The sequence below is a fragment of the Plectropomus leopardus genome, chromosome 3 (genome assembly GCF_026936395.1).
Source record: "Plectropomus leopardus strain MGB_pleo_1.0 chromosome 3, ASM2693639v1, whole genome shotgun sequence".
NCBI lineage: Eukaryota > Metazoa > Chordata > Actinopteri > Perciformes > Serranidae > Plectropomus > Plectropomus leopardus.
The window spans coordinates 10379425-10404862 of NC_142178.1; the positions used below are offsets into that span (position 1 = coordinate 10379425).

The 25438-nt window shown below is 41.4% G+C and overlaps 1 protein-coding gene across 4 annotated transcripts in view; it reads right to left on the reverse strand.

Moving 5' to 3' along the window:
• septin9b (septin 9b) overlaps window positions 1–25438 on the reverse strand; it is a 102676-nt gene that overhangs the window by 55547 nt on the left and 21691 nt on the right. For 2 of the 4 annotated variants that reach the window (XM_088075569.1, XM_088075568.1), the window contains exon 2: window positions 1531–2205. In XM_088075569.1, coding sequence (XP_087931695.1) covers window positions 1531–2110 — 580 coding nt within the window. In that variant the 5' untranslated portion in view covers window positions 2111–2205. Of the gene's footprint in view, window positions 1–1530; window positions 2206–13593; window positions 13789–22197; window positions 22340–25438 lie in introns of those variants that run through there. The other 2 variants (XM_042485022.2, XM_042485021.2) reach the window with 2 other exon arrangements.

Here is a 25438-nt window from a genome sequence, read left to right on the forward strand (position 1 = left end):
CCTGGATCTAATTGATCCAATGATTCAATTCCCATGTCTTCCTTCTTCAGAGAGAGAAGTGGGAATAGGCGTTGATTTTGGGGGTAACACTGGGGACAAGTCACTCAATATTTAGCACATGTGCATTTGTCCTCTATAATAAAAACATGATAGTAGCAGAGATAATATTTTATTAGACAGCATATCAATAGGATTTACACCCTTGGTTGGTTGCGTGCTTTTTCTGTTTACTGGTCTTAAAGGATTTAAGTGGGGCTCAGTCTGCAGGTGTTTTGAAATCTTAAACAAATTTGAAATGTTGTGTCATGCACGTAAGGAAAAACTCCACAGATGTTCTTCTCTCTAATCTTACACATGCCTACTCTGCAAGATTTGAAAATAATGGCACAGCTTGCTGTAATGTAAATAATGCTTTGCAGTGGGACAAACTAAAGCAGAGGGCTAAACAAGTGAGAACACGGTCAACAAGGGTTGTTTATTCTTCAGCGAGAACTGGAGGGGAGACTTTAACTCTTCAGTTTTAATATCTGTCAACAGTAGTTTGCAAGCTATCGTTAGCCTCAGATGCTAGAATTAAAACCGTTGCTTGGCAACATTGTCAGATGCTTGGTACCCATGTAATCATAACCGCAATCATCCAAATTTTAAGTTCTAAATATTTGAAATTATTGGGGAAGCCCTGATGGGTCTGGATCTTTAAACCTTACACTACAAGATAATCTTAATTGAACCTTGGTACTGAATCGCGATCTGATTTCTCTTTGGTTGTCTGGAGGGGTGACTTGAGGATAAATTGGCCCCAAACTCCTGTAGTCTAAGCCTGTCTCTACTCGGTAGTCAGAAGTATAGCACATGTAACCATCAGTGATGTCACCGTGTCTATCCCTGAAGTACACTTCTACGTCACTGCAGTGTGGCGAGAAATGGCACCACTGAAGGCGAACATAAACAACACTTTGGGATAGCGTTCAGTTGCTCTTTAAACCAAAAAAGTGATCCCACAATGACTGAACAGAGAAAGTGTTGCAGAAATGACTGGGAGGTGAATATGTCACGAAATATCACTGATTGCCACTTTTAGGGTTTTGATAGCACTCTATCAAGCTATTTTTGGGTTGTTGTTTTTTAATGAATTGATCTCCTTTTTGTTAATCTCATGTATATTTACGGGATGTGATACACGTTCCTGCCTGTGGTTTCACACAATTCTCTGATCATCAGGTGGTGTTAATGCACCAAGATACACAGAAATATGTCAGCAAAGATAGGGAAGAGGAATCAGTGAGCCAGTTAACATGGTTGTTAATATTACAGGACTTCAAATGCCTCAAAAACTGTGTTTGCAAATGCTATATGCAAAGTTAGATGCATTCATTGCACATTGTCAGAGCTGACAGTCACCCACAATGCATTCTGGTGAGTAACACTGAATAAAAATATCACTTTTGTTTGTTCACAGGAAATCCCCAGAAGGCACCGTTAAGGTTCTCAAAAAAAAGAGATGGGTATATTATGATTAAACAGACTTACTGTCAGGGTTGGGGGATTTTCGTCCATGACTTGGCGAGGAGCAGCGGAAGGTGGTGACGATGGTGTTGTGGTGAGGGTTGGGGTGGTGCGGGTGGTGCACTGCAGGATGGTGGCCGTTGTTTTCTGGGGGAGCTCTGGTGATGCTGATATCAGGTTTACGGACATCTCCTGGACTAGGAGGCTCAAACTTGCGAGTGTGATTCTGCTCAGGCATCCGGCTGGTGCCATTGTTATTGTTGCCCTCGTTGCGGCGAATCACTGGGGAATCAGTAGGTGTTTTGGCAAAAGTGACCTCCCTCTTGTGGCTCATCTCGGGGGTCTTGGAGTGGCCCAGGACTTCAGGGCGTTTCAGGGCGCTGTTGGTGGCAAAGCGTGTGGAAGCGGGGCTGGTGACGTTATCCATCTGCTTGCTGGAAGAAGAGATGTCGATGGAGAGTTCGGAGCGGCGAGACACAGGCTCGGGGGTCTTGGAGCCTCCTCCACCCATGATGGAGCGGGGTTGAGTATAGTTGAGGTTGTTGTTGTTGGTGGCCGGGGCGGCAGTGCCCAGGTCGCGGTAATAGATGCTGGTTGGAGACATGGCGTTACGGTGAGGGGAGTTGGTTGTCCGACGGGAGCCGGGGGACAGGTGAGATGAAGTGTCGACATCCTCCACCTCAAAGGACCTCTTCAGAGCTGTAGGTGAGAGACAAACACATCAGTCATAGGGCCATTCGACCGCTGAATTACTGATCGGTTGATCGACTGAAAAATAATAGGCAGCTATTTTGATAATCTAGTTATCGTGTGATTCAAAGAAGAAATCACAAACCTTTTCTGGTTTCAGCTTCTCTGGTGTCAAGTTTTTCTATATTTTTGTTTTTGTATCATTGTGAACTGAATACCTTTGGGTCATGGATAATTAAGTTCTTATTTAGAAAAATAATGGCTGGTAAAAATAACTGCTCAAGTCTTTTTAAAGCACAAATGATTCAGAGTTTGTCCCATCACAGAAACATGTTATGAACTACTGAGCCACGTTTGAATTAATAAAAAAATTGCCAAATAGGCTATATCAAATTATGTTTCAAAATTGTGAAAAAATAGGCAGCTCCATTAGCAACTAACCCAGTAGCAAAGAGATACACACACCCCGAGCTGGGGAGAGCTAGTGAGCGGCTGCACAGTGATAGACTCTTGTTCAGCAGCTACTGTTAGCACACAGCAGTGAGCAGCAGCTATCAGGCCAGGCAGCCGATTTGGGCTGAAGGACTGAAAGCTACATTCATAGTAACTATTTTGCTTGCGTTTATATGATTGTATCATTTACCACTGTTGTTTATCCGTGCATTTATTTGTCTGAAAATAGCTTAAAGAGCTCATCGAACGCAAACTTGACAAAAATGATGAGTAACGGTCTAACAGTCCAACTCTACAATTCAGTACTGTAAAGTTTCAGCAAGTATTTTCCAACACGTATAATGTGTTTAGAGAGAAATCTCAGAGTTTACTTTCCCCGGACTTAAATTGTTGATTTGACAGAACATAGCTATGATTTAACAAAGTGCACCATAACAAGGTCAAGTCATTGGGGAAAGACGTATTAGGTAACTTTGTGTAGACTAAAGCACCAATCAGCAAATTACACATTTAAAAGAAAATATCCTTTATGCAAACCTAAGAAAAAGTAAAGAAGTATCATCGGAAAAATGTATTCCAAATATTTTAAGTAAAAGTGGATGTTCTGCCAAAAAATACTCCCCCTGCGACAAATATATGATTCATTACATTAATAGGTTGTGTTACTTGAGAGACAAGACTAGAGCCTCTGAGTAAACACACTTTTTTTGTGAGGGGTCACCACCAATAATGCATAACAAGAGACTGATTTTCATAAGCTTTTGTGAATGTTTGCTTACCGTAAAATCTTAATGTGAAAAGAAACTAGTCACTCCAGCTGCCAAATAAATGCAGTGGAGTAAAAATGACTATTTCCAAATGAAATCCACCCGTGCATTCAACAGAACACAATAGGCTATTCTGAAAGCACATTAACTCTGTTAAGCAAATTAAGGTCACCGTTTCCTTATAAACCATTTATGGGTCAAGATTGCTGTTTATAGGAAGTGGGAACAATATCATAAAATATTCATCAAAAAGGTCATACCAATTAACTGAGCAGTAAACAAAGTATTTTTTCTACAACAAAGTATGAACAGCAACCAAATAATAAAGCGGTTGAGGTTTGAGGGTGGGGTAGCTGGAGAGGCAATTTTGGTGGCGACACAAAGGGAACAGCATGCTTTACTAGCCTTTAAGCCATACTTATCTAATTTCACTAAATCCCCCCATCACCAGCTGCAGGTTCTTCACTATACTGTATAACAGGCTTGAGTCGATTCATGTGTTGATTTGTCATGACTTGGACGCTAAGTGTGTGGTGCTCTAGAAAATAAAATTCTAGGGTTTTACACAGAGCCATCCGAAACGGTTCATGACATGTTATAATGCATGCAATCAGCCAAGCATTGTTCTCTGCCAAGCATTTAGGCAAAAAGGTCCCAAGTCTCCCTGTTTATGAGCAACATGGGCGCACAGATAGAGGCACATCCTTCCCCTCGGTTAGTTGTGACGTGAGAAAATAGCTGCACTGTCCAAGATGAAGATACTGCGGGATGGGATCACCCCCTGGGAAGAGCGCACTGGCTCAAAGTCAACTTGAATTTGACTCCAATTGAGAAGTTGCTGTGCCAAGCCAATGGCCAGGAGCTGGTATCATAATGACACACTAGTTAGACCAGTCCGCTCACGCACACCCTTAAGAACATCTCCTGTTTCCGGCACTCCAAAACGCAGTGCTGATTATTTGATCTGCTTGTGGCTTGTGGTGTGTCTGCGTGTGCACGTGTGCTTTATGTAACTATATGCAGTTTTGTTCAAAGTGCTTGTAAAAAGTGTGTGTTACGGGAATGTATACGTGTTTATTTTTAAGCGGGCTACACCCACAGGGAGGGGACCGTGCCCCAGCCCCACTATGCTCTGTGTAAAGCCCAAACCCTGCCAGGGGATGTGGAGCTCAACACAATCGCATCAAAGCCGTCTCCCCGCACACATCAGCCAAGCACCGCTAATCTAATTTACTGCTATAAGCTGCTTCATTCTAACATGGTGGACATTTGATACAATTTACCCCCTGAGAAAAATTCAGGCCAAAGCCAAAGTATTATTCTTTTTTCCTGTTAGTCGAACACACCAAGGACATTCTTGTTCACCACGGGAATAAATGGATCTGCACTCATGTCTTGGAGTTTATGGTGATTTGTGTTACAAAACTCCTTAACCCCCCACTACTCCCCTGTACACCTTTTATCTAGCAGAGTTTCCTTTCATCTTTGGCATTCTTGCACTGTAGAAGACTGGTTGGCTGTAAAACTAACTTTAGCCACTCCAGAATGACTGAACACTAACTACATTAAGTGTGGAAAACATGAAATATTGCTGATGGTTGCTGTATATCAATTACTCCTCCTGTGTTACATTCAATTTTTGAAGAAAACTTTGTTTTTCTCATACGCCCCCATGGTAAACATAGAATCCAAAACCAGAGAAAATTCTTGATGAATTGGAGTTTTAGGGGTCCGCAAAAACTTCACCAAAACAGTCTGTTAATGAACTCCTAAACAACTCATTCAATATAATAATAATATAATAAAAAGTCCCATTTATCTATTCATAGGCACAGTACTTCTTAAACACATGCATTTTTGCTTAACCTTAGTATTCAAAACTAAACTGAAAGTGATATTTAACTATGCTCTCTTCAAAGCCAGTCTCCATTGACAAAAACAGTCATTTTACCTCACTTAACATGGGAGCTACTGGTTTATCACTGCCTCAATTAGTCAGTTATTTAGTGTTATATTTTGACTTTGATGTTTTAAAGAGTTAATTCAGATTTACCAAGGTTACACAACACAAATAAACTTTGGATGGCATCAGTGGTGGACTAGCAGCTCCAGTGTTCAGCGAGGTGAAATTAAAGTTTTGTTTAAAATAGTCAGATATTGATGAAAATGAATGTTTGTGAAGTACTAAGCACATAACTTGACAAATGAGAGTTGGTTTATACTGGTTGGTTGGTTTTCAGTTTTTGTGTTATTCCTTCACCATAGAGGCATGCAAGAAAAATAAAGCTTCTTCACAAATTTAAAGTAACAGGGGTGAGTAATTTATGTACAAATGATCATTTTAAGGTTGAAGTGTTCTTTAAAAAAGCACACAATAAAGGTCTTAGAGTTAAAACACATACCCACTTTAACGTCATTTTCTCACACTCCAGTGGCTTATTTTTGTGCTAAAATTCTGATGAGAAAAGAGTTCATTATCCAGTGAGGCACCATATAACAGCTTAATAATTTCATTCCTTTGATAGAAATACATATAAAAAAAATTATACACAATAATCTTGCAATTTGTAAGCTGGCATCCAAACCCATATTGCCACTGGACTGTGTCCTTCTTACCACTGCTTTCCACTCTCTTGTGTTTTATGATTGCTATGAGAGGGAGTCCAAGGCTGTGGCTACTTTCAACCCTGGCCAGAGAATAAGCCGTTCTGCCAAGACTGGTTTGCAGAATTCATAAGGAGCTGAAAGGTTGCGATGCACCCTTTAAGACTGCATTATGTAGCGCGCGAGGCACTCATTCTAACCTCCTCCGAGGGCTCCAACACTTTAGGAAATGGTGCACACTAACATCTCTTGACACATGCTGTAGACTTTTGTTATATTTTGGAAGTGCTGCGAGTACTAAAGCTGAACACGGGAGGGGATATCAGGATCCATATTCGCAAATTTTGTTCCAAATGAGAAAGTTGAACCGCAACGTTGTTTTGCCAGTGACCTGTTAAGTGATCTTAGATTAGTATTTCTGTTCTTGGCTGCTTTGTGATTATATGCCCACAGGCACGGGACCACAGCAGAGAACTTGAGTGCTTTCCTCTCAAGCCGTTTGTTTGTATTTAGAGACCGTGCAGTCGAGTGTACATGATTTAAGAGCAGGGATGAATTTGAATCTCTCCGTGCTTTAATGTTGTCTGGGAATACAGAGAGTGGAAAAAAGGCATTCGGGGCATCTCTCACTCAGATGATCACTCAAATCGTATGTTTTTTAAAAATTACGCTTCTTCCAACAGACTCCTTGCTCTTTGTTTTTCAGCAGAAGCAAAAGTAGAAATATGTCTTTACTTGCATCAAGGATATTCTTGCATGAATATAGGATCATGGAGTATTAGGCAGAAGAAGGAAGGAGTGTGGGACTGACAGATGGATGAAGGAGTATTGTTCCCAGTGAAACAGCATTCCCAGACTATGAGCTGGAAACGAGATGTCCAGTCCACCTCAGAGGAACCTCATTAACGGCAGCCTGGAGCCTCGTCTCCCCACGTCCCACCACTACCTATCACCGCCCAGTGTCCGCTATCTCACGTTGTCTCATGTGGGAAGATAATGTAGCACAGACAATATGGTAAAGGATTATTGGCGCAACAAAAACAAAGATGGAGGCAGCTGTATCCTCACTTTGGTTCATGGTCATTTGTCCTAATACAGCCCAGGTGTGAGGCTAGGCTGCCTCTTTATCATCAGTGTCATCACTTTCCTCTCAAGGACATCCCAACCAACGAACACAAACATTCAGTATCATCTCGGCCCAGATGCACTAGCAGGAGATAGTCAGAGTTGGGGGAGAGGAAAACAAACAGAGAGACAGGAGGAAAGAGAGACTGGAGATAGAGAGGCAGAGAGGTCGCATGGTGAGAAATGGGGAAGTTAAAACAGGTCAAGACAAAGTTATCGCTTATTGTGTTCCATCACTGACTGACAGCAGTCAACAAAGATTAAGTATGCATACATCCCACTACTGTGACAGCTTACGTTACGTGATGTTACAGTTGCACCTATGATGTTGTCCTATTTGCTAACTGTCAGGCAATCATGAGAAAGTTAAATATTTCAAACTAAATACCTTACTATCACTAACAATCTGAAGTACACTAGTGTATAGTCAGTATTTGTCACTTATGATGCGACATAGATTCTTATTAATGCATGAAAACTTTACTAAACACAAACAATGAAACATGAAGCACACATTAGAAATGCATCAATATGTAGCTCACTTTAGTTAACACATACAATGAAAACTTATGATACTGCATGGACTGTTACAGCACTCTATGTGTCTATGTGTGTATAATTGAGTATAAGTATGCATTATAAGCCCCATCAGTCATTGTAGGCTATTCAATAACTGTAACAACAGTCAAAATCTGTTAATTGATCAATAATTTCTTATCATTGACTTTCAGCTGCTGATAATAATCTCTATACTTCCTACAAATGTGTAACAATTAACACTTCCCAAGAGTTTTTTAATTGTGAATCAGATGTACAGTGTTAACTCAGGTCAGGACACATGAGGTTTATCACTGGAACACAGCAATGTGTATCTGTACTCAATACCAAAAACCAGTACCAAGTAGTAGCGAAACGTCGTTTGTCTAACTATACCTGCATTAAAGCCTTTTGGCACCAGTGTTTTGATCCTGGACTGCCGTAACTCCCTGCAGGATCAGCAAACTTTCTATCACTGCCATCTCCAAAGCTGTTTTTCTCCGGTGAACAATCAGTTCAATGTCTGCATGCCTAGAATGAGCTAACAAAGAAGCAGTAGCTAACATCCAACATGGAGCCGTAAAAAAAAAACAGCAAACAGGAACCAGCACCAAAATGGCTCAAATGTGCTGTTGAACCTGTTCAGAACTGTTTGGTAGTATCAGCCAAGTGATGCTAACAGTTAGCCCTGTCATTGTGTGTGCAGCTGGGCGAACTCTCAACAGTTATCCCTGGCGCAGAGCTCACATTCTGGCAGCAGCAGCTACAACCCATACAGTCTATGGTGTGGTTAAGATGAGCAGGGTTTATTTCCATCTTGCGGAAATGGCACCAAATTTGTTGAAATTATGGCTACGCTACACGCTATTCCTTTCACAATATAGGTATTGAATGAAGTACTCTATTAGTATTGTTGTTTCTTTTAGAGAATTAGTACTGGTACTGAATTAACAAGATAACGTGATTATAATTTTGTTAATTCAGAATTCCGTAACTTTTCACATATAAACACAAATTAATGAATTGATTAGACATCATGACTTTTGAAGAACTGTACACACAAATACAATATATGCAGTAGCCTTCAGTGACAACGGAAAAACCCAATGCACCCGTATTTTAATTAATGAAATATGTACTGAACTGTAGACATCCTTGAACTCCTAATCGTTCTTGTAATTCTAGCCTCAGGCAATAAGTCAAGAGATTGAGACAGTTACTCTGTCAAACACTGGTTATATAAAACCAGGTTATGCACAGTGGAGTTTATGTGATGTCAGTAGCCACAGAATACAAGTCGATGTGGTTAAACCAGGAAAAACAACTATTTGACAAGACAAGGCCAAACAACGAGCGGTACAATTTCACACTATGGTATTTTTGCTTGGTCAGATGAAACCTTAATGCTACACTGTCAAACACACATTTCCTTTTACTGCCCAGTGTGTTGGGTTTACTAATGCTGACCAGCAGCAGTACAGCTCACTGTGTCAGATTTACTGCGTGGTTCCCTGCTGGTCTGGCCGACACCCTGTGTCCAACACAGAGGAATTTTTTGTTGTTGGGGGGGTCTTTACCATCTTAGAAAAGGTATGATGGTGAAGATCTTTGGTCAAAATTTGCCTTTTTTTCCTAGTAATGTCAAAGTGCCAGAATCCTAATCAAAACCAAGAGGCAATTTCTTCCATGATTGATTTACACACACACGCACAAAGCCATTCAAGCAGCGGCTGAATCGCTGGCCTGGTGCTTAGCTTCAGGCTCTGCAGCCCTCAACCTTTGACAGGTAAAGCCTTGTTCTGTTCCTTTGATCAAGCGCTGGTTAACTATCCACTTCATGGACACATTGATTTACTTCACTGACCAGTGAGGGTATAAAGATAGCGGCAGATTTTTAGAAGTGGCATTGTATGTAGCTGTATTACATACAGTAGATAGCACATCCCCATTATGGAGAAGTAGCAAGAGACAGAGATTTAGGCTAAGCAATGTGCTGCTGTAGGGGGGTCTGCAACAAGACGTATTTTACCCACCTAACGCAAAAGTTAGCTTGTTTGTGTTATTGTGTGACTTTGGTGTTTTAAAAGCGTTAGTTCAGATTCACCAAAGTCACGCAATAGCACAAACAAACTAATTTATTGAAACAGCTGTAGACCAACAGCTCCTTTGTTCAGCAAGCTAAAATGACTGTTTTTGTCAATGGAGTCTGGTGACTTTAACAAAAGTATAGTTGGGGAACTGAAGCTGACGATGACTTCCCCATTAGAACAGGCTGTCTGACGGTGACCTAAAGCAGTAAAAATACTCTTAATACAGCATACACTTAAACTGATATTGATATTTTTTAGGTGGGACTTTTTCATTTGTGGCTAAAATACGTTTTGTTGCTAGCCCTGATCCACAGTACACTGCTCATTTTTTTTTCCCAACTGCTTTTCCAAACTTGGGTATGCTGTATTACTGTCTGTAATACACTGTCTATGGATAAGTAGGCCATGTAATGCCACTTTTAAAAAAATCTAAACTATCCCTTTAACATCTGTTAACACAGAGTGTGTCTTTCTGTAAAGTTTAGAAAGCTGAGAGCTCAAAGCAGAATTGAAAGATTCAGACAGAGCACTTTTTATGGATGAATCACACAGCCCGACACAAAAAAAACATGTTTCAGCAAAAACATTATTTTTCAAGAAGGCAGGACACTGAATCTGCCACTAAATTACTGGGTAGAGCAGATGATGGCGCAGAGCTGTCAGCTCTATCTCCAGTGTCTGGGTGCAGATAGAAAGAGTGTGTTTGGGCATTTATGTGTGTGTGATGGTAGAAGGAGCAGGGATAGACTGACTAATGAAAGATTCAGTCAAATGGTCTGTGGAACTTCTGCACAACTGGCCTGACACGGTCATATACTAGCAATACATGCTTTTCCTGCCACCCCTGGTTTAATATACTTCTTAAAGCAAACAGGGCCACTGAGACCTGTTAAGAAAGTGTTGTATTTACGCACCTAATCCCAACGAACCAACTTAATAACACACCAGCCTCTCTGCCAGGTTTACAAATTGTACCACACACATACACTCTCTCCCTTTCAATGTTCATTTCCTCTCTGTGCCCACATGCCACACTAGACATGGCACCTTTAAGTAGATAATCAGTACAAAATACCTTGGAATGGACTCAAAGCTCAGTTTAGGTTGGCAAACACAGCAGGAGCCCATGTCCGACTCTACAAAGTCTCTCTGAATATACAAACATGGTCTTATTCTGGGCTTATTCTGCGGTGACTCATACGTTTAGATTCGGCAGAGACATTTTCTACCTTTTACAGAATCATAATATTGTTTCAGTGTGCAGTTGTTATGGTGGTTTCTATCATGCGTTTTCCATAATAGTTCCTCACACGAGTCCATCCAAGAGGCATTATTACATCTTTAATGTGCTCAACAATTGCACTGCCTTTCCTCCTCTGTGCATGTTTCCTCCTCAGTGTGAGATACAGCACAGTGAAATGTACTGGAAAACATGATCCGGGATCAAATGGGGATTTAGTCAGTCAAGTGTTTGCCACGCATCTCTCTATATAGCTGTTTCCGTCCTGGATGGAAACACTGGGATGGTTCATAATGACCAGTTAAATCCACTAGTGGGGTAGATTGTGATGGTCACTGGGATAAAGCAGGTGCTGTCTGTGTGTAGATAGTACAGTCATGCCATCTTTGACAATACATTGCAAGAGCACAGGTAAGAAGTTAAGACTGATGTTATGCTAACATTCAGCTTTACTGCTTTTCTCTGTTATTCTGAGTAAACTACAGCTATCATGAACTTCCTATCTACCTGTAATACCCTGTTTGCACCAAAACAGTCTGCCAGCATATTGAGAATACCTGGCCACCACTGACTGAGCGCTAGGTTATTATTAGTACTAAATACAATGTAATATTATAATCCTCAATTAAAAAATGAAGGCCATACCATGTTTTCTGTTGAGAAAATATACCAGTAAATGTCAGACTATGCTGGAGATGAACTAGTTTTTAAAATGTGTTGTACAACCACAACCAGTAGGCAATTTGGTAATTTTCTGGTAATTTTTTTTTTAAAGATATTTTTGGGGGCTTTTTTTTTTGGACTTTATTCGACAGGAAAGCTGGAGAGATGGCAGGAAATGGGGATGAGAGAGTGGGGACCACATGCAGCAAAGGTCCACTGGTTGGATTCAAACCCAGGGCTGCCACACACTCTACCAACTACCAACTACCCAGCGCCCCAATTTTTTGGTCATTTTTAACGGGGGGGGTGCTCAATGAAATTAAATCAGTTTACACATACACGAGAATATTTTCACCACTTTACCATGCAGTCAGACAGCCCTTTGCAACAGAGCAGCCTCAGTTCCCTGCCCAAAATGACTTTGTGACAGCAAGGCAGAGGGGTGAAAATATTCTTAATGAAGCATGCACTTAAACTGATACTGATTTTTTTTAGGTGGCTAAAATACATTTTGCTGCTGCCCCTGGTCCACTGCAGTAGGAGAATGTCTGAGAAGTCTGGGATCAGACCTGGACCACGGCACACCTATTAGTGACCTCAGGGGAAAAGGGGAAGGATGTCATGTTAACATGGGGAGTGTATTGTGGTCATTTCGCTAACAAGGGGGATAGCGACCCTGCTCATCCCTTATAATCACCTCCTGACCACAACAAAAGGCAAACGTGTTCCTACCTATTCCAGGCCGTTACACTGGCAGGCAGAGCTAAAAGCTGACAACCCTGAAGACAAACAAAGCACAACGATTATCCAAATGGGTATAAAGATAACTGGATGTTTAATGAGGAATGGCCAGCCCACATAATTGAGGCATAAAATCAATCAGGTTTTCCGCATGATGTAAAAAAAAAAAAAAAAAAGTCAAACCAGATTATCTCACTAACTTGATCAAAACAGAGTCCTCTGTTCTGTGCAGCCAAATTTTTCCTTAACCTCATCAAGGCAATGCGTAAGCCTTTGAAACTATCATTTTAAAACTTTAATCTTATTACTTTAGTTGGATTATCATGATCAGATGAAATGACACAAACAAAACAAGCACAAGCAAGCAGACACACCTCAAGATTTCTGTCAGCTTCTCTAAACCTTCCACATCAGTCAGATATGAGACGGAGATATCAGCAACACCAACGAACTCACTGCAACAACTCAAACAGTCTGATTATTAAATGAATCCATGTAAAGCTGGATACAGGACAAAAGTTGTGCTATCTGAGCTATTTTTACACAGCAAAAAATGTGGCTTAAAATAGAAAAGAATTGTTCCAGTTCAGTATTTATACTTTTTCTCCTTTCAGCATCAGCTCATGACATCTCAGAGTGAGCATCAGGCCAAAGACCAGCTGGAGTGACCCAATGTGACCGGAGGAGGAACAGGAAAGAAGTGAGGAAGGAAGACAGACAGAATGGTAGAGGAAGAGGAGCACAAAGGGAATTAATGCCAGCTCCACACCGGCTTAGAAGACAAAGGAGAGACACAGTTGTGAACGTTGTGTGAGGAGGTTATACAGATGTTAGCTCTTAGTGCTGAGGTTTCCACTGTCTCCCTCTCTGTGCTTTTGGCTGAAAGGCTTTCCGGTGCTGGAATGGTGTGGTGTCAGTACTGTTTGTCTCCATTATTGACGTAACTTGGGTATAATCAATGACAGACTATAGGCTACAGGGACTTGGCTAGCAGATGCTCACCACCCTGTTTTTAACACAACACATGCACAGTATTACACACACACACACAGTGGAAAGATATCAATCAATATTAACACTGTTCACAAACAGCATTCTTTTGGCAGTTCTTGCTGCTTACCATTAATTGTCAACATGACCGTTAAAAGTAAAGAAAAGCAGAAACTAAATTACAAACCTTCAAAATCTGAAATAATTCCCTCCAAGTGTGGATTGACTCCAGAATCAGACATTTTTTTCATACAAAAATACTTATTTTTCTTTCTAAAGTGGCTCCCTGTTAAATCTGAACAAATTCCAAAACAAAAGTTTATAAAAAAAAGAAATCCAAACTTTCTTAATGAGCAACTGATTCACTCTGTAGTCCCAGTAACTTCTATATCGCTGCATTCAGACTTCAGAGAGTGCGAAAAAGCCGAGCCTCCTCCCTTCTCCTCCCCTCCCTGCAGCTAGAAACACACTCCCCCTTCTCTCTCATGTCCTGTGTGAGTGTGTGTGTTTCCCCTGCCCCCCACACACTCGTATATGCACACGCAGGCATTCACGCAGACAACAGACCCCGTCAAAGTGGCCCGACCAAAGTGGTTCTCAGGTCTGATTTCCTCGTTGAGCCAGTGAGCGGCTCTGACAGTGAAAGTGGACAACATGTCACGCAGCCGCTTTAACCACGTTAACCTACAATCAGACGAGATCCCCTGTTACGACTGTGGCTCTTCAAACGGCTCTCACAAGGGAGGCCGGTCTCACTCTGTCACAGCTGCAGAGGGACTGAAGTTTAAGGAGTTTGTGGCTTCAGTTTTGAGTAAACAACTGCTGCAAACTGGCTGACGTGTTAAATTAAAGTGCAGCAACTTCTGTAGGAGCTGCTTTCCTGTGACGGAAAAAAACGGAGAGACTTCCTAGAGAAAGTTGACATTAGGGATATACGACGCCTCAAGGCAATCAGAGGGTGATTCGTGCACCAACCCGCCCTCTGTGACACCGTATTATCAGGGAGAACAGGGGAATTTGAGCTTGGTGGACACAGCTGACCAGGTAATCTACCACTTCTTTTGGGAGCGACACCGATGACAGGCCGGCTTTGATGTGGCGGGTTTGGTTACACTTCTTGTCCTTGAAGCCTCTGTGTCCAATTTAGACACCGTTCTTTGGGAGAAGCTGTTGAAAAGATGTTGATTAAAGTGACAAAATATCAAAGTTGGCCTTGCATTTTTTTTAACCACATCCACTGTCTCCCTGTGGGACAGTATGTCTTATCCATTAATCTCCCGCAAACAAAAAGTGATGCTATCGCTGTAAGTACTGATTGGTCATGAGTGAGTGGCTTTTTACAACTTCCTGTTTGGAGCCAGACCTGACTGCAAATGAGATTTGTGATGAATTGTCTCTGATTCTAGGTCACTTTTATCATTTCAGTGCTAATGGTTAAGGTCATAGCAGTGAATGTAAAATCTGGTCCACAATCAGCGCTCAAAGGAAACTAAAAACTAAAGAAAATCCACAGGAAGCTGGCATTTCCCTATAGCCACGAGATACTGTCACACATCAGATATCACAAATCACATGGAGTGTTTCACCTTTGTTGAGTGCAGAAAGGCAAAGCGCCAGTGCACTTTTACAGCCTATGAGTATTCAGGGAAATCCCATTTGAATGAAAAGCTCCATTCTAAAGGGGCACTAATAGGATGCCAAGCCCACCCAGTGGCCCCTAACCCTAACACCTGAGAGGTCGATGCTAGCACAGAATAACTCTGTGTTTATGGCGCAGTCTGGTTATTTTTTATACAACGGCTGCAAAGGTGTGTAAGGATAAAGAACAGAGTGTGGCACACACAGTCGTGTGTGCACTCCATATTTGCATTTACTTTATCCCAAATCCATCAGTCATGGAACTTTACTGGGGAGAATATTTAGACACTTGTTGTCTAATTTTACTCATATAAGAGTGCATATGATATGCATCATACACCCTAACAGCTGCGTGTGGGCATTTGTCGTTAATGCATGCATGTTTATGGATTTATTGCACCTCAACAAGCATGTGAAAAAGCATCTATATGTGCATGTTATTGGTATGCTTCCGCATACTGTATACATGCATGGTAGATACAGTAGGTGATTATAGGAGGAATGGGGACCATCCAGCTTGCTAACTGTACAGATATGAGATGAGTGCTGCAACACACGCTTGTTTGAAGGGTGATTGGCTGCTGTCAGTAAGATATCTCCACTACTCATTGAGGACAGATTGTGCGCCCCCTTTGGACTGACTCCAGCAATAGTCCATCTCATGTGTGGCTAGGCATCTTTAAACTGACAATGGAAACATAAATCTCCACAGTACGTTTTGACTCAACCTGGCCACAAGTGCCAATGGAAAAGCCCAGGGATGTTCCTATAATTTGAGGACACTGGGGGCCACGCCCAGGCCCCAGGAATTCTCTTTGATGAACAAGATCTATTTTGATGTTTTTTAATGCGCTCTCACACCTTATTTACCCTTAAATCTTGTTTATCCTTCACTTTCCAAATTACTTTTGATATGTGATGTGCAAATTATTAGTTGTTAGTAACTAGTGCAAAATTCTTTCCAAATGCTATCATTATATATTTGCTGACTCGAGTTTGAAGGGGTGTTAAATGTTAGCAGAAGTGGAATAGTGGAATGTAACCAAGTACATTTATTCCAGTACAATTCTGAATGAAATTACATAGTATTTGTTTTTTATTTTAGGCCTATTCTCATTTTTTGAAAAATAAACATAACCTATAACATGTAGATCCAGGGCAATTTCTAATACATTCAGGGGTGAAACCGAAGACGCTCAGGCCCAAAGATGACACTGGAAAGCTCTAGAAACTGACCAAAATATGTCCCTTATGCAACTTAGAAATATACATTTTTTATGGTAATTATTGAAATTTGACAGAGAGTTTTTATTTCAACCCACACAGTATTTCTAGACTTCACTGACCAGGAAGTTAACAAATGCTACTCAGCTAATCAAATCTGTGCATCTGATAAGCACTGCAACTCCAGTCTGTGAGATACACACACACACACGGGGGAGAGACGAGACGACAGACAACAAATAAGTGAGTCACAGAAGTGTAATTTGGGGGGTAGACGACTGGGTAGATCTATATATACATACTGTATATACTGTACTATACGTAACAAAGTGTGTGGCCTCTCATTGCCCATGCAGGCCCGAGTGGGCTGCACTGTAAACCATATGCCACAAGCCTCTGTAGTACTCAATTAAACCAAAACACACGGTGTGTGAAACACACACCTCCCCCAGCCAGTGTGTATTTATCTAAACATGGATACACACTCTAGGCTGGCTGCGAGGTACAACTGAGCGACAGAATGAGGGAAAGCTCCAAAACAACATCTGGAGAAGCGCGTGTTTGTGTGTGTGTGTGTGTGTATGTGAGTAGCATAATGTGAATATGTGCCTATGCATGCATGTGCACATGTGGTTACTTGACTGTGATTGTGGATGCGGGTGTGTTTGTGTGTGTCTGTGCCCCCGAAATAGCACTGTAAACACAGAGGCCTTTGCACTTACGATAAATCTGCTTAACCAAAACCATTCAGCGCCAAATCTCTGTCATGCTGACAGTATTTTGTATCTTGTTAATAGGTGTGAAAGTGTGTAATCTGCTTACCAATTCACAAATAATTTAATATTTTCAACAGCAAGGTTGTCAGACTTCGCGATTCATGATGCATTCTTCTTTGTGGGATTTGTTATTCACTTTGTAGCTCATTAAATTCACTTTCCTTCACAAATCCATTCACAAATTTGCTCAGTTTTTAACTGCAATTGTAGTTTTATTAATTGTGCATATCCTCAATACTCATATTTTTGTGGCCCTTAGAATAAACAGTAATGTGTCAAAAACATACACACTGGTTGTATATTGATACAAAGCTTATACAGAAGAAATTACTATGTACCTCAGTTTCTATAGGCTTTATTGCTTGGTCAGTCTAAACAAACAGGAATTCAGCCCAACCACAAACATTTATTGGCAGGAAGTTACACCAAACCAGCCTCTCTTTCTCTATGCGAGTGTTACTTCTGTTTGCATGTAATAAGCTCATGTGTTGGGTTTCAGCGTTTATCTAAATGACACCTTTAAAAGATGATTCGTTTGACCTACATGTGCAAAAAGGGGGCTAAATTACACTTCTGAATGTTATTGGAATACACTCACTTATTGTAGCAGAGCCTAAATAACACGCTGTCACTGCAGAAATATTGTGCAATTAAACAGGGTAGTGAAACCGCTGCACAAATCCAAAGGAAGAATACAAGCAACAAATAGTTTGAAGACGGAAGATTGAGACTGCAGGAGGTATTTGGGTAGTTCACTGTGAGTAGCACATAAAACCTTGCTTTAATTCAATCTTAGCCACTGCTCACATTCATGTTTTTATTAATGTGACAGTTCTTTGGAAAAATCTATTATCCTTGACTCTTTCATAGTAAGCTTTTTAAATTGGCCTAATAGCTGTGTGGACAATTTATGCTGGCAGCAGAATCACTGCAGTGGTTTCAAAACTTGGATGATCCTCACTGTGCAGAAAGATTGTCTTATTTAGCCCAAATATCATTCGTATCAATGATTTTTGGAGTCTGTGATATCTTGGTGGAAGAAAACAAGTATCACATGAAAGGTTATCTTCAGAAAACTTGCACACCTACAGAGGTGATGCCACTGTGAGGATTAGAGAGTGCACATATGGCTTCCTGTCTGTTTGAGGTGATGAAGCCCTTCATATAACATTACATTTATCTATAAATAGTTTTATATGCATGCAATTTATGTATTTTTGCCAATATGTGCTGCAATTTTTGAGCAAAACGTATTAAGTCCATGATTTTCTTGCATTAAATGTAACAGATGCCGAGTCACTTATCATACCAGTCACAAATAGCTGTCTAAAATAATGTTTAGAATTTCTGGAAAAAAATATTACTATTATTCAGAGATGGGACCATGTCATTGTTTTGCAAGTCACAGGTCAGTCTCAAGTCTCGCGTCAGAGTAATGTGACTCGAGTTCACACCTCTGCTATTATCATTCTAAAGGCTAATGTATCATGATGCTTTAAAAAATCCACATCTGTTAAATACGGTGCTGACCAGTTGCCTTTATTACTGTGTCAAAAAAAGTGCATCTTCTGCATGAAATTTGTGTTCCAAAAATGCATTTATCAAAAGGTTAATAAGTTAATAATTATGGACATAAATGTATCTTGTGGCATGAAAAGTAACACACGTTATGCTGTGTGCATGAAATGCATGTCCCCCTTCACTTAGTTTGTCTCTAGGTTAACATTTTGACACTAGCTGATTTCCTCTTTGCACCACGCTGACCGCAAGTGCATCTGCTTGTAAACAATCACCTGAATGAGCTTTCACTGAGGATCTGTTTCTGTTGTACCACCCCTGGCCCGAATTTGACATGTGCTTCCATCATGTTGAATCATTTCACCTGTCAGAAATCCTGCCTCAGGCAGAATGAAGGTGGGGCTTCCCAGACAGTTTCCTGAACTGCCGGTGCTGACTGTTTCCATGGTCTCCCTCACTTATCATTACTCAGTAATAATCGGGGAAACAATATGAGGTGAGATACCGGGAGGTTAGTGGGAGGAGGACTGCGGGGCGTTCACTCATAGAGGATATCCTGTACACTTCTTTTATGGAACATGGTGCGTTGGGTTATTTCCTTGAGTTCCTTTAACTCCGGGTTCATGTATGTTTGTGGAAGTGGGTGGGGATCTGCGCACGTGTGTTTTGGGGAGAGGGCACACAGGCTCTGGGTGGAAATATTGGCTCTTCGTAAAGCATACTGTAGATTCCCGAGAGTTCACATTCCATTAGAGATGCTGTAAGCTATATTAAAAGCAGATCTATGATTCAGAGTCTGAGCCAGGATTGCCTGCACGTGGCTCTCAGCACGGAGGTGGCTGAACAGCATGGTGCTAAAAGCGCGTGTGCTAATGACGGCAACAGTCATGACAGAGCTAACTGTATTGACATGGGGGAAACTGGAGGGCGACACCACAACTATGCTCAGAACTTCCTAAATGCATGAATTTTTACTAAAACCTGTTATTTAAAACTGAGAGTGAAACTTAATTATACTCTCTTCAAAGCCAGACTGCATTCACAAAAAAACTAATTTTACCCCACTCAATTTTACCGCTGCTGCAATTAATTACTTTGTTAGTGTCATTGTGTGACTTTGGTGTTTAAAATGGTTCATTTGGATTCACCAAAAGTCACAATAACACTAACTAACTAACTAACTAACTAACTGATCAAAGCAGCGATAGACCAGTAGCTCCTGTGTTCAGCGAGCCAAAAATTACTGTTTTTCTCAATGGAGTCTGGCAGCTTTAATGAGAGTATATAGGAAACTGAAGTTCTTAATGCTTTCCTGTCCAAATGGACTGCCTGACATGAAGGAAAAGTTGTGATAATATACTCAACATAGCGTACACATGAACTGATTTTTTTTAGGTAAGTAAAATACATTTTGCTGCAGCCCCAAGGCACTGCATTGCTTAGCCTCCTGCATGCTTTCAAACAGGGGGAGAGACATCTGACTTCTACTGTATGTAATACAATGGCTATGGAAGATTACCTCACACAGACCTACTTAAAAAAAACAACAACGAACTATCCCTTTAAATTTAAGGCCAAATTAAAAGTAACAATAAACTTAATTTACCCTTTCTGGATAATGCTTGTTCAGTTACTGGAAATGGGAGACCAAGTGGAACCATAAATAAGTCAAATGGCCTAAACAGTGATGAATCAAAGTATTGGACGCATGAAGATCACAGGTCAAAAATATAGGTCCTGTCCTTGATCAAATGCAAACAGGTTTTGATCTATTTATTTCCCTAAAGAAGTCTATATGCCCAAAACTATCAAATAGGGTTGTACCTATCCTACTTGTAATTATCAACTCAGACTACTGAATCTCCTCTTTTATTGCTGTCAGTTTGATGCTAAACAGGCCACACAAAGACTGCAATTAATGTCACTGCAACAGACAAGACAGTGATTTTCTATCTGCTTAATTGGCAAAACATAAAGCAACATGACACAAGTCTTTCTCTCATTTCCAGACTGAATCCTTTTGTTTTCTTTTTCCCTTTGATTCATTTTCACGGTAGTGTGTCACTAATTAGCTATTAACAATGTGGTCACCATACGGGACGGTCATGTCAGATGACACGTCATACTGAACAAATTATTTTAATCCTGAGCAGGCTCGGAAAAAGGAAATAGGAGGCACTCCGAGTCAAGATCGAGGTGCAGAAGATGCACCCACAATCAAGAGGTCCAAAGAAATGCTTCTATCATTATCAAAAAAATGTTTAAAAGGATGGGAGAGGTAGGGGGCAATGGCTGTTGTCAAGGCAACAGGTCCAAACACAACTACACAGCACAGGTTGAAAACCAGGAAGCAGCTCAGCCCATGCAGGACTTCCTTAACTGAGAGGAGTAGGAGGGGGGGTGCTGCCTGACATAATGCTCCACACCACCTCACCTCGCCCCCACTGGAGTCACCAAATTCCTCCTCCTCCCGTTAAAAAAAATAAAATCCCTCTGTCTGCAAAATATGAATCATCCTCATGGAACATTTCACAGAGCTTCACAGGGAAATGGTGGCTGCACTGAGGAAGGACAAAATGACACTACAACGCTGCCACCAAGTGGTAATAAATATGACTGCTCGGTGCATCTGCATGCATCATACGGCTCGCTGAACTCAGCCACCTTATTAACGCTCGAATTAAAGGCTAATTTGCAGAGTGTCGCTCAGCTTGATGTCCAGCCTTAATCACTGCAGGATGCCAGATTATCTTCTCAGTGCAGACTGGACACATATGGACCCGAGCACGTTCCACTGAGTCTCCATTAGACAATTAAACAATTAAAATCAATAACTGATTAAAGGAAACAAAAAGGATCTCTGTTGCCACAAGAAGAAGGTCAGAGCGATGACGCCACAGATGACAGTAAACAGACTCTGATGCATGCTAAACATTCCTCAAAAAAGTCTGCCGTCTGTCAAAAACAAAATCATATTAGCTGACATATGAGCTCCGCTTCCACTCCCACGAAACTTAAAATAAACCATCTGTGTCAGTCGGAATTAATCTGACAACAGGACTCCTCGGCTTAAAATCTAATCATGTGATGATGGCATGAAGATCTAACTCCGTTCGTGTATTGTCAGATCATAGTTGCGTATGTGGGTCAGCTGTAAGTCTGCATCCGAAGCTGCCAATTACAGTACAGCAGCCACTTTGCACTGGAAAGTTCTTGATTCTGGGAAGTCGTTTTTGACAGCCCATCACATGAAGGTTACTCGGAGTTACAGTGCATATGGTAGCCATTCAGAAATAGTAAGCTTAGCTGTCCATTCAATAGGGATGAAAGAAGAAATGTCTGAAAAGGTCAGTTTGTAGCTCAGACAACACATATGAGAAACAAAACTAGGGTTAGAGTTTAGGGGGTAAAGTTGATATGTAAACACAGACAGACAGACGTATCTAAACGGCAGTTCCCACCCCAGCTGGCCAACTAAAGCAAACACAACCAGGGTGGCTTCTCTCTGACTGCTGCCACTGCTAATAAGCTCCTTCCTCTGCAGCCTAACAAAGACAGAGTCTAAGATAGTCCCTTCCGGAGAAAGCTTTCTCAGTATTAAAGTATCAAATAAGTTGGAAAGAGCCACAACTTACCGGCTATTCTGTCTCGCTCCATAACTCAACGGCTACCTCAAATAGCCACATGTAACCTCTCCTTTTTCTCTCCTCTCCTCCCTTCCCCTTTTTTTTTCTTCATGAAGACTTCCCCTTTCTCCTGACTCAGTCACCCTGTCCCCCTCTTTCAACCCTCCCTCTTTCCTCCCTCCTTTTTCCTCCCTCTGCATTACTTCCTCCAACTTTTAATGTCTTCAGTCTGTCAGGATAACAAGTGAACGGAGCAGACGTCGGCAGCCATGTGCGAGTCATATGGACTTGCTTTCTCTCTCATAGCTCTCTCTTACACACACACACACACACCATGCAGGCTTTTATCCCAGATACACACAAACTGACACTTTTTACCTCTTTTCTCTCCTCGCTTCCTCCAGTGTTTTCTATTACTCCCTTGATACCCAGGCGAGTCACACACACACACACACACACACACACACACACACACACACACACACACACACACACACACACACACACACACACACACACACACTGTGGCTGAATTGTATTTGAAATAGATCCTCAGCCCTTTGACCAAAGGTCCTAATCCGAAAATAAACTCAGTCCACTTATTACGGGGAAAAATTTCAGCAGTCCACCAAGACATCCTGCACTATACCAACAATACACACTCCAACCACGTCAGCATCACCATCAGGATCTAGAGACCCACGTTAAAGGGATACATCGCCAATTTCAACCAGCTTTCCATCAAAACAGTGTGGTTAGTATGTGTAGATGAACTGATAAACTTTGAGCCAGTACTTTAAAATATCCCTCCCCACTCCTCTGTGAAACTCCACCAGATGATGTACTTTCAGCCCATTCTAAAGTTGTCAAACACCATCTTTCTGTCAACAATTTTGGCATCAGACACCAAAACCAAAACCTCTTCATGCGGCAGTATGATACGTCACCAGGCAGAGTCAGTTTGTAATGCAGCCAGACAGAACGTTTTTGCAGTGGTATGAAATGTTGCAGTACATTTATACTGCCGGTCAGTCGGACATCACCTGGTGCGGCAGTATGATGCACAGACGGACAGTGTCAGTTCATAACGTGGCTGGACAGAACCTGCCGGGGCCATATGCTACGCTGCTAGATGGCATCAGGTTGAAATGCTGCTGGTAACTGTACAATATAAGGATCTGTAGGGTCCGTATTGGATAGGCGGGAGGGGTGGTGTATGGGTCCAACAAACCCTGGACTTTCAACCTTGAAGTAAAGTGCTGATTCTTGTATTAATTCTTGTATCGATTCTTGTGGCAATATATGATTACTTACTATGTATTGCCCACCACCATGGACACAAAGAGCATACAAGCAGATCAAGAGACAGACCTGTCCCTCTCTCTCAAACTCAGACTGAAACCAAATCAAACGGTTAAACTAAGCAAGGCTGATCAAATATAAACTAAGATTGTGTTTGACGATGTCTCTCCTCAAATGTGTTCAGAAACATGTTTTTTAGCTTACCGTTTTAAATCTAACACAAGAGCCAGCAACCTTTGTTTCAGACAGACTAGTTCACATTGCGTGATCCACCAGCAGGAGTGTTTATTGGTCTGGTATGACACAGTGCATTCTGGTTGTTGTAGGTTTTCTACTTCTTGAGAAAGCAAAGCCTTTTTTCTCTTAATGTACTGCATGGATAGCCTAGTTTCATGTGAGGACCTGTTTCATATCTGTCAAATACTTCTTTAAGTCATTGTGGAAACAAATGATGGCTGGTTCTGAGTGGATTGTAGAAGCTCTCGTGTGTGAAGTAGTTCTCAATAAGTACTGTTTATAATAATAATCAGCGTTACAAGATCTCAGCCAATAAGCTTGTTGACCTCACATCTAATGTCTTGCTCACAGTGTGAACTCATCATTATTCAAGAGTATTAACGCCTTAGGCAGAAATCCCCAGAGTTACCAGAGCAGCACTCACTCACTCACTCACTCACACACACACACACACACACACACACACACACACACACACACACACACACACACACACACACGCACACACACACACACACACACAGACGTCATGCTTAGACTTTGACCCTCAACTTGCAGCTCGACAGGTCAAGGGGCCACTTAGCCAGCCGTCGTCTTGGTGAGAAACTCCCAAGAATATACAATACACACACAATCTCACACACACCCATCTTTGTTTTTGTGTCAGGGAAAGAGGCTCAACAGCTCACTTCCTCTTCCCCTTTCTTACAAGGAACATCCTTCCCCAAAAGTATGTCTTCCATCAGCCCAGTTGGCAGAAGAAAATGTACATTTCTGCAAACCACAGATGTTACATTGTACATTTCATACAACTCATATCAACATTTCTAAAGTGACGTAGTTCAGATTACATGAGCGGAGTTTCTCATCAAGAAAAGGAGGGGACGGTGGATGGCGTGACACCTCGGGGAGCTGCCTGCCAAGAAGCAGACAGCAGTGTGTTGCGACAAAGCCGGGCATTTTTTAATGACACGTCGGGACATTTCCAGTCATGTTTGCAATGACCAAACTGGGTATTTTAAGTCGAAACATTATGTTTTCCTAACCCTAACCAAGTAGCTTTGTGCTTAAACCTGACCGCAAGTTAACCACAGTGTTGTCACAACATAACATTGAAAATTAAAAAGCAAAGTCTCAACATATACTGTGTGCAACATACGAAATGTCCAAATCTAACACGATCATACGCACCTTGCAGAAATGTACATTGCCAACATTTATTCTGGCAATTGGGTTGCTCCCAGACCTATACATCACAACTACACTAACTTAAGCTGCAATCAGTTGACCTGCACAAGCACACAGGCAGTAGGACGCAACAGGAACATCTTTCTTGGGTGAGGTCGTTGCTCGGATAAAGCGTAGATATGACCTGGTGTTTCTCCAGGCATGTCGTGATGACAAACGCCTCTCCCTATCTGACCTGCTCTGATACAAGAAACATGCACTCTTAAGTTCTGAGCGGCCAAATTTTTGTTTCTGTTTGAGCGCTCCACATATCCTAGCCTGTAAAACAAAGAATCTTCACATTATTTTATATTTCAAAGTATATATATTTAGATTATGAACACAAATGGTAGATGGGTGGAGCATCCTGAGTGATACAGGTCACTTAACACACACAAAGACACACACATGAACACACATCCCACTCCCCTGCAGTCCTGGGGCCTTTTCTGACATCAGCAATAGAGTAAGGAGAGGAGTGAGG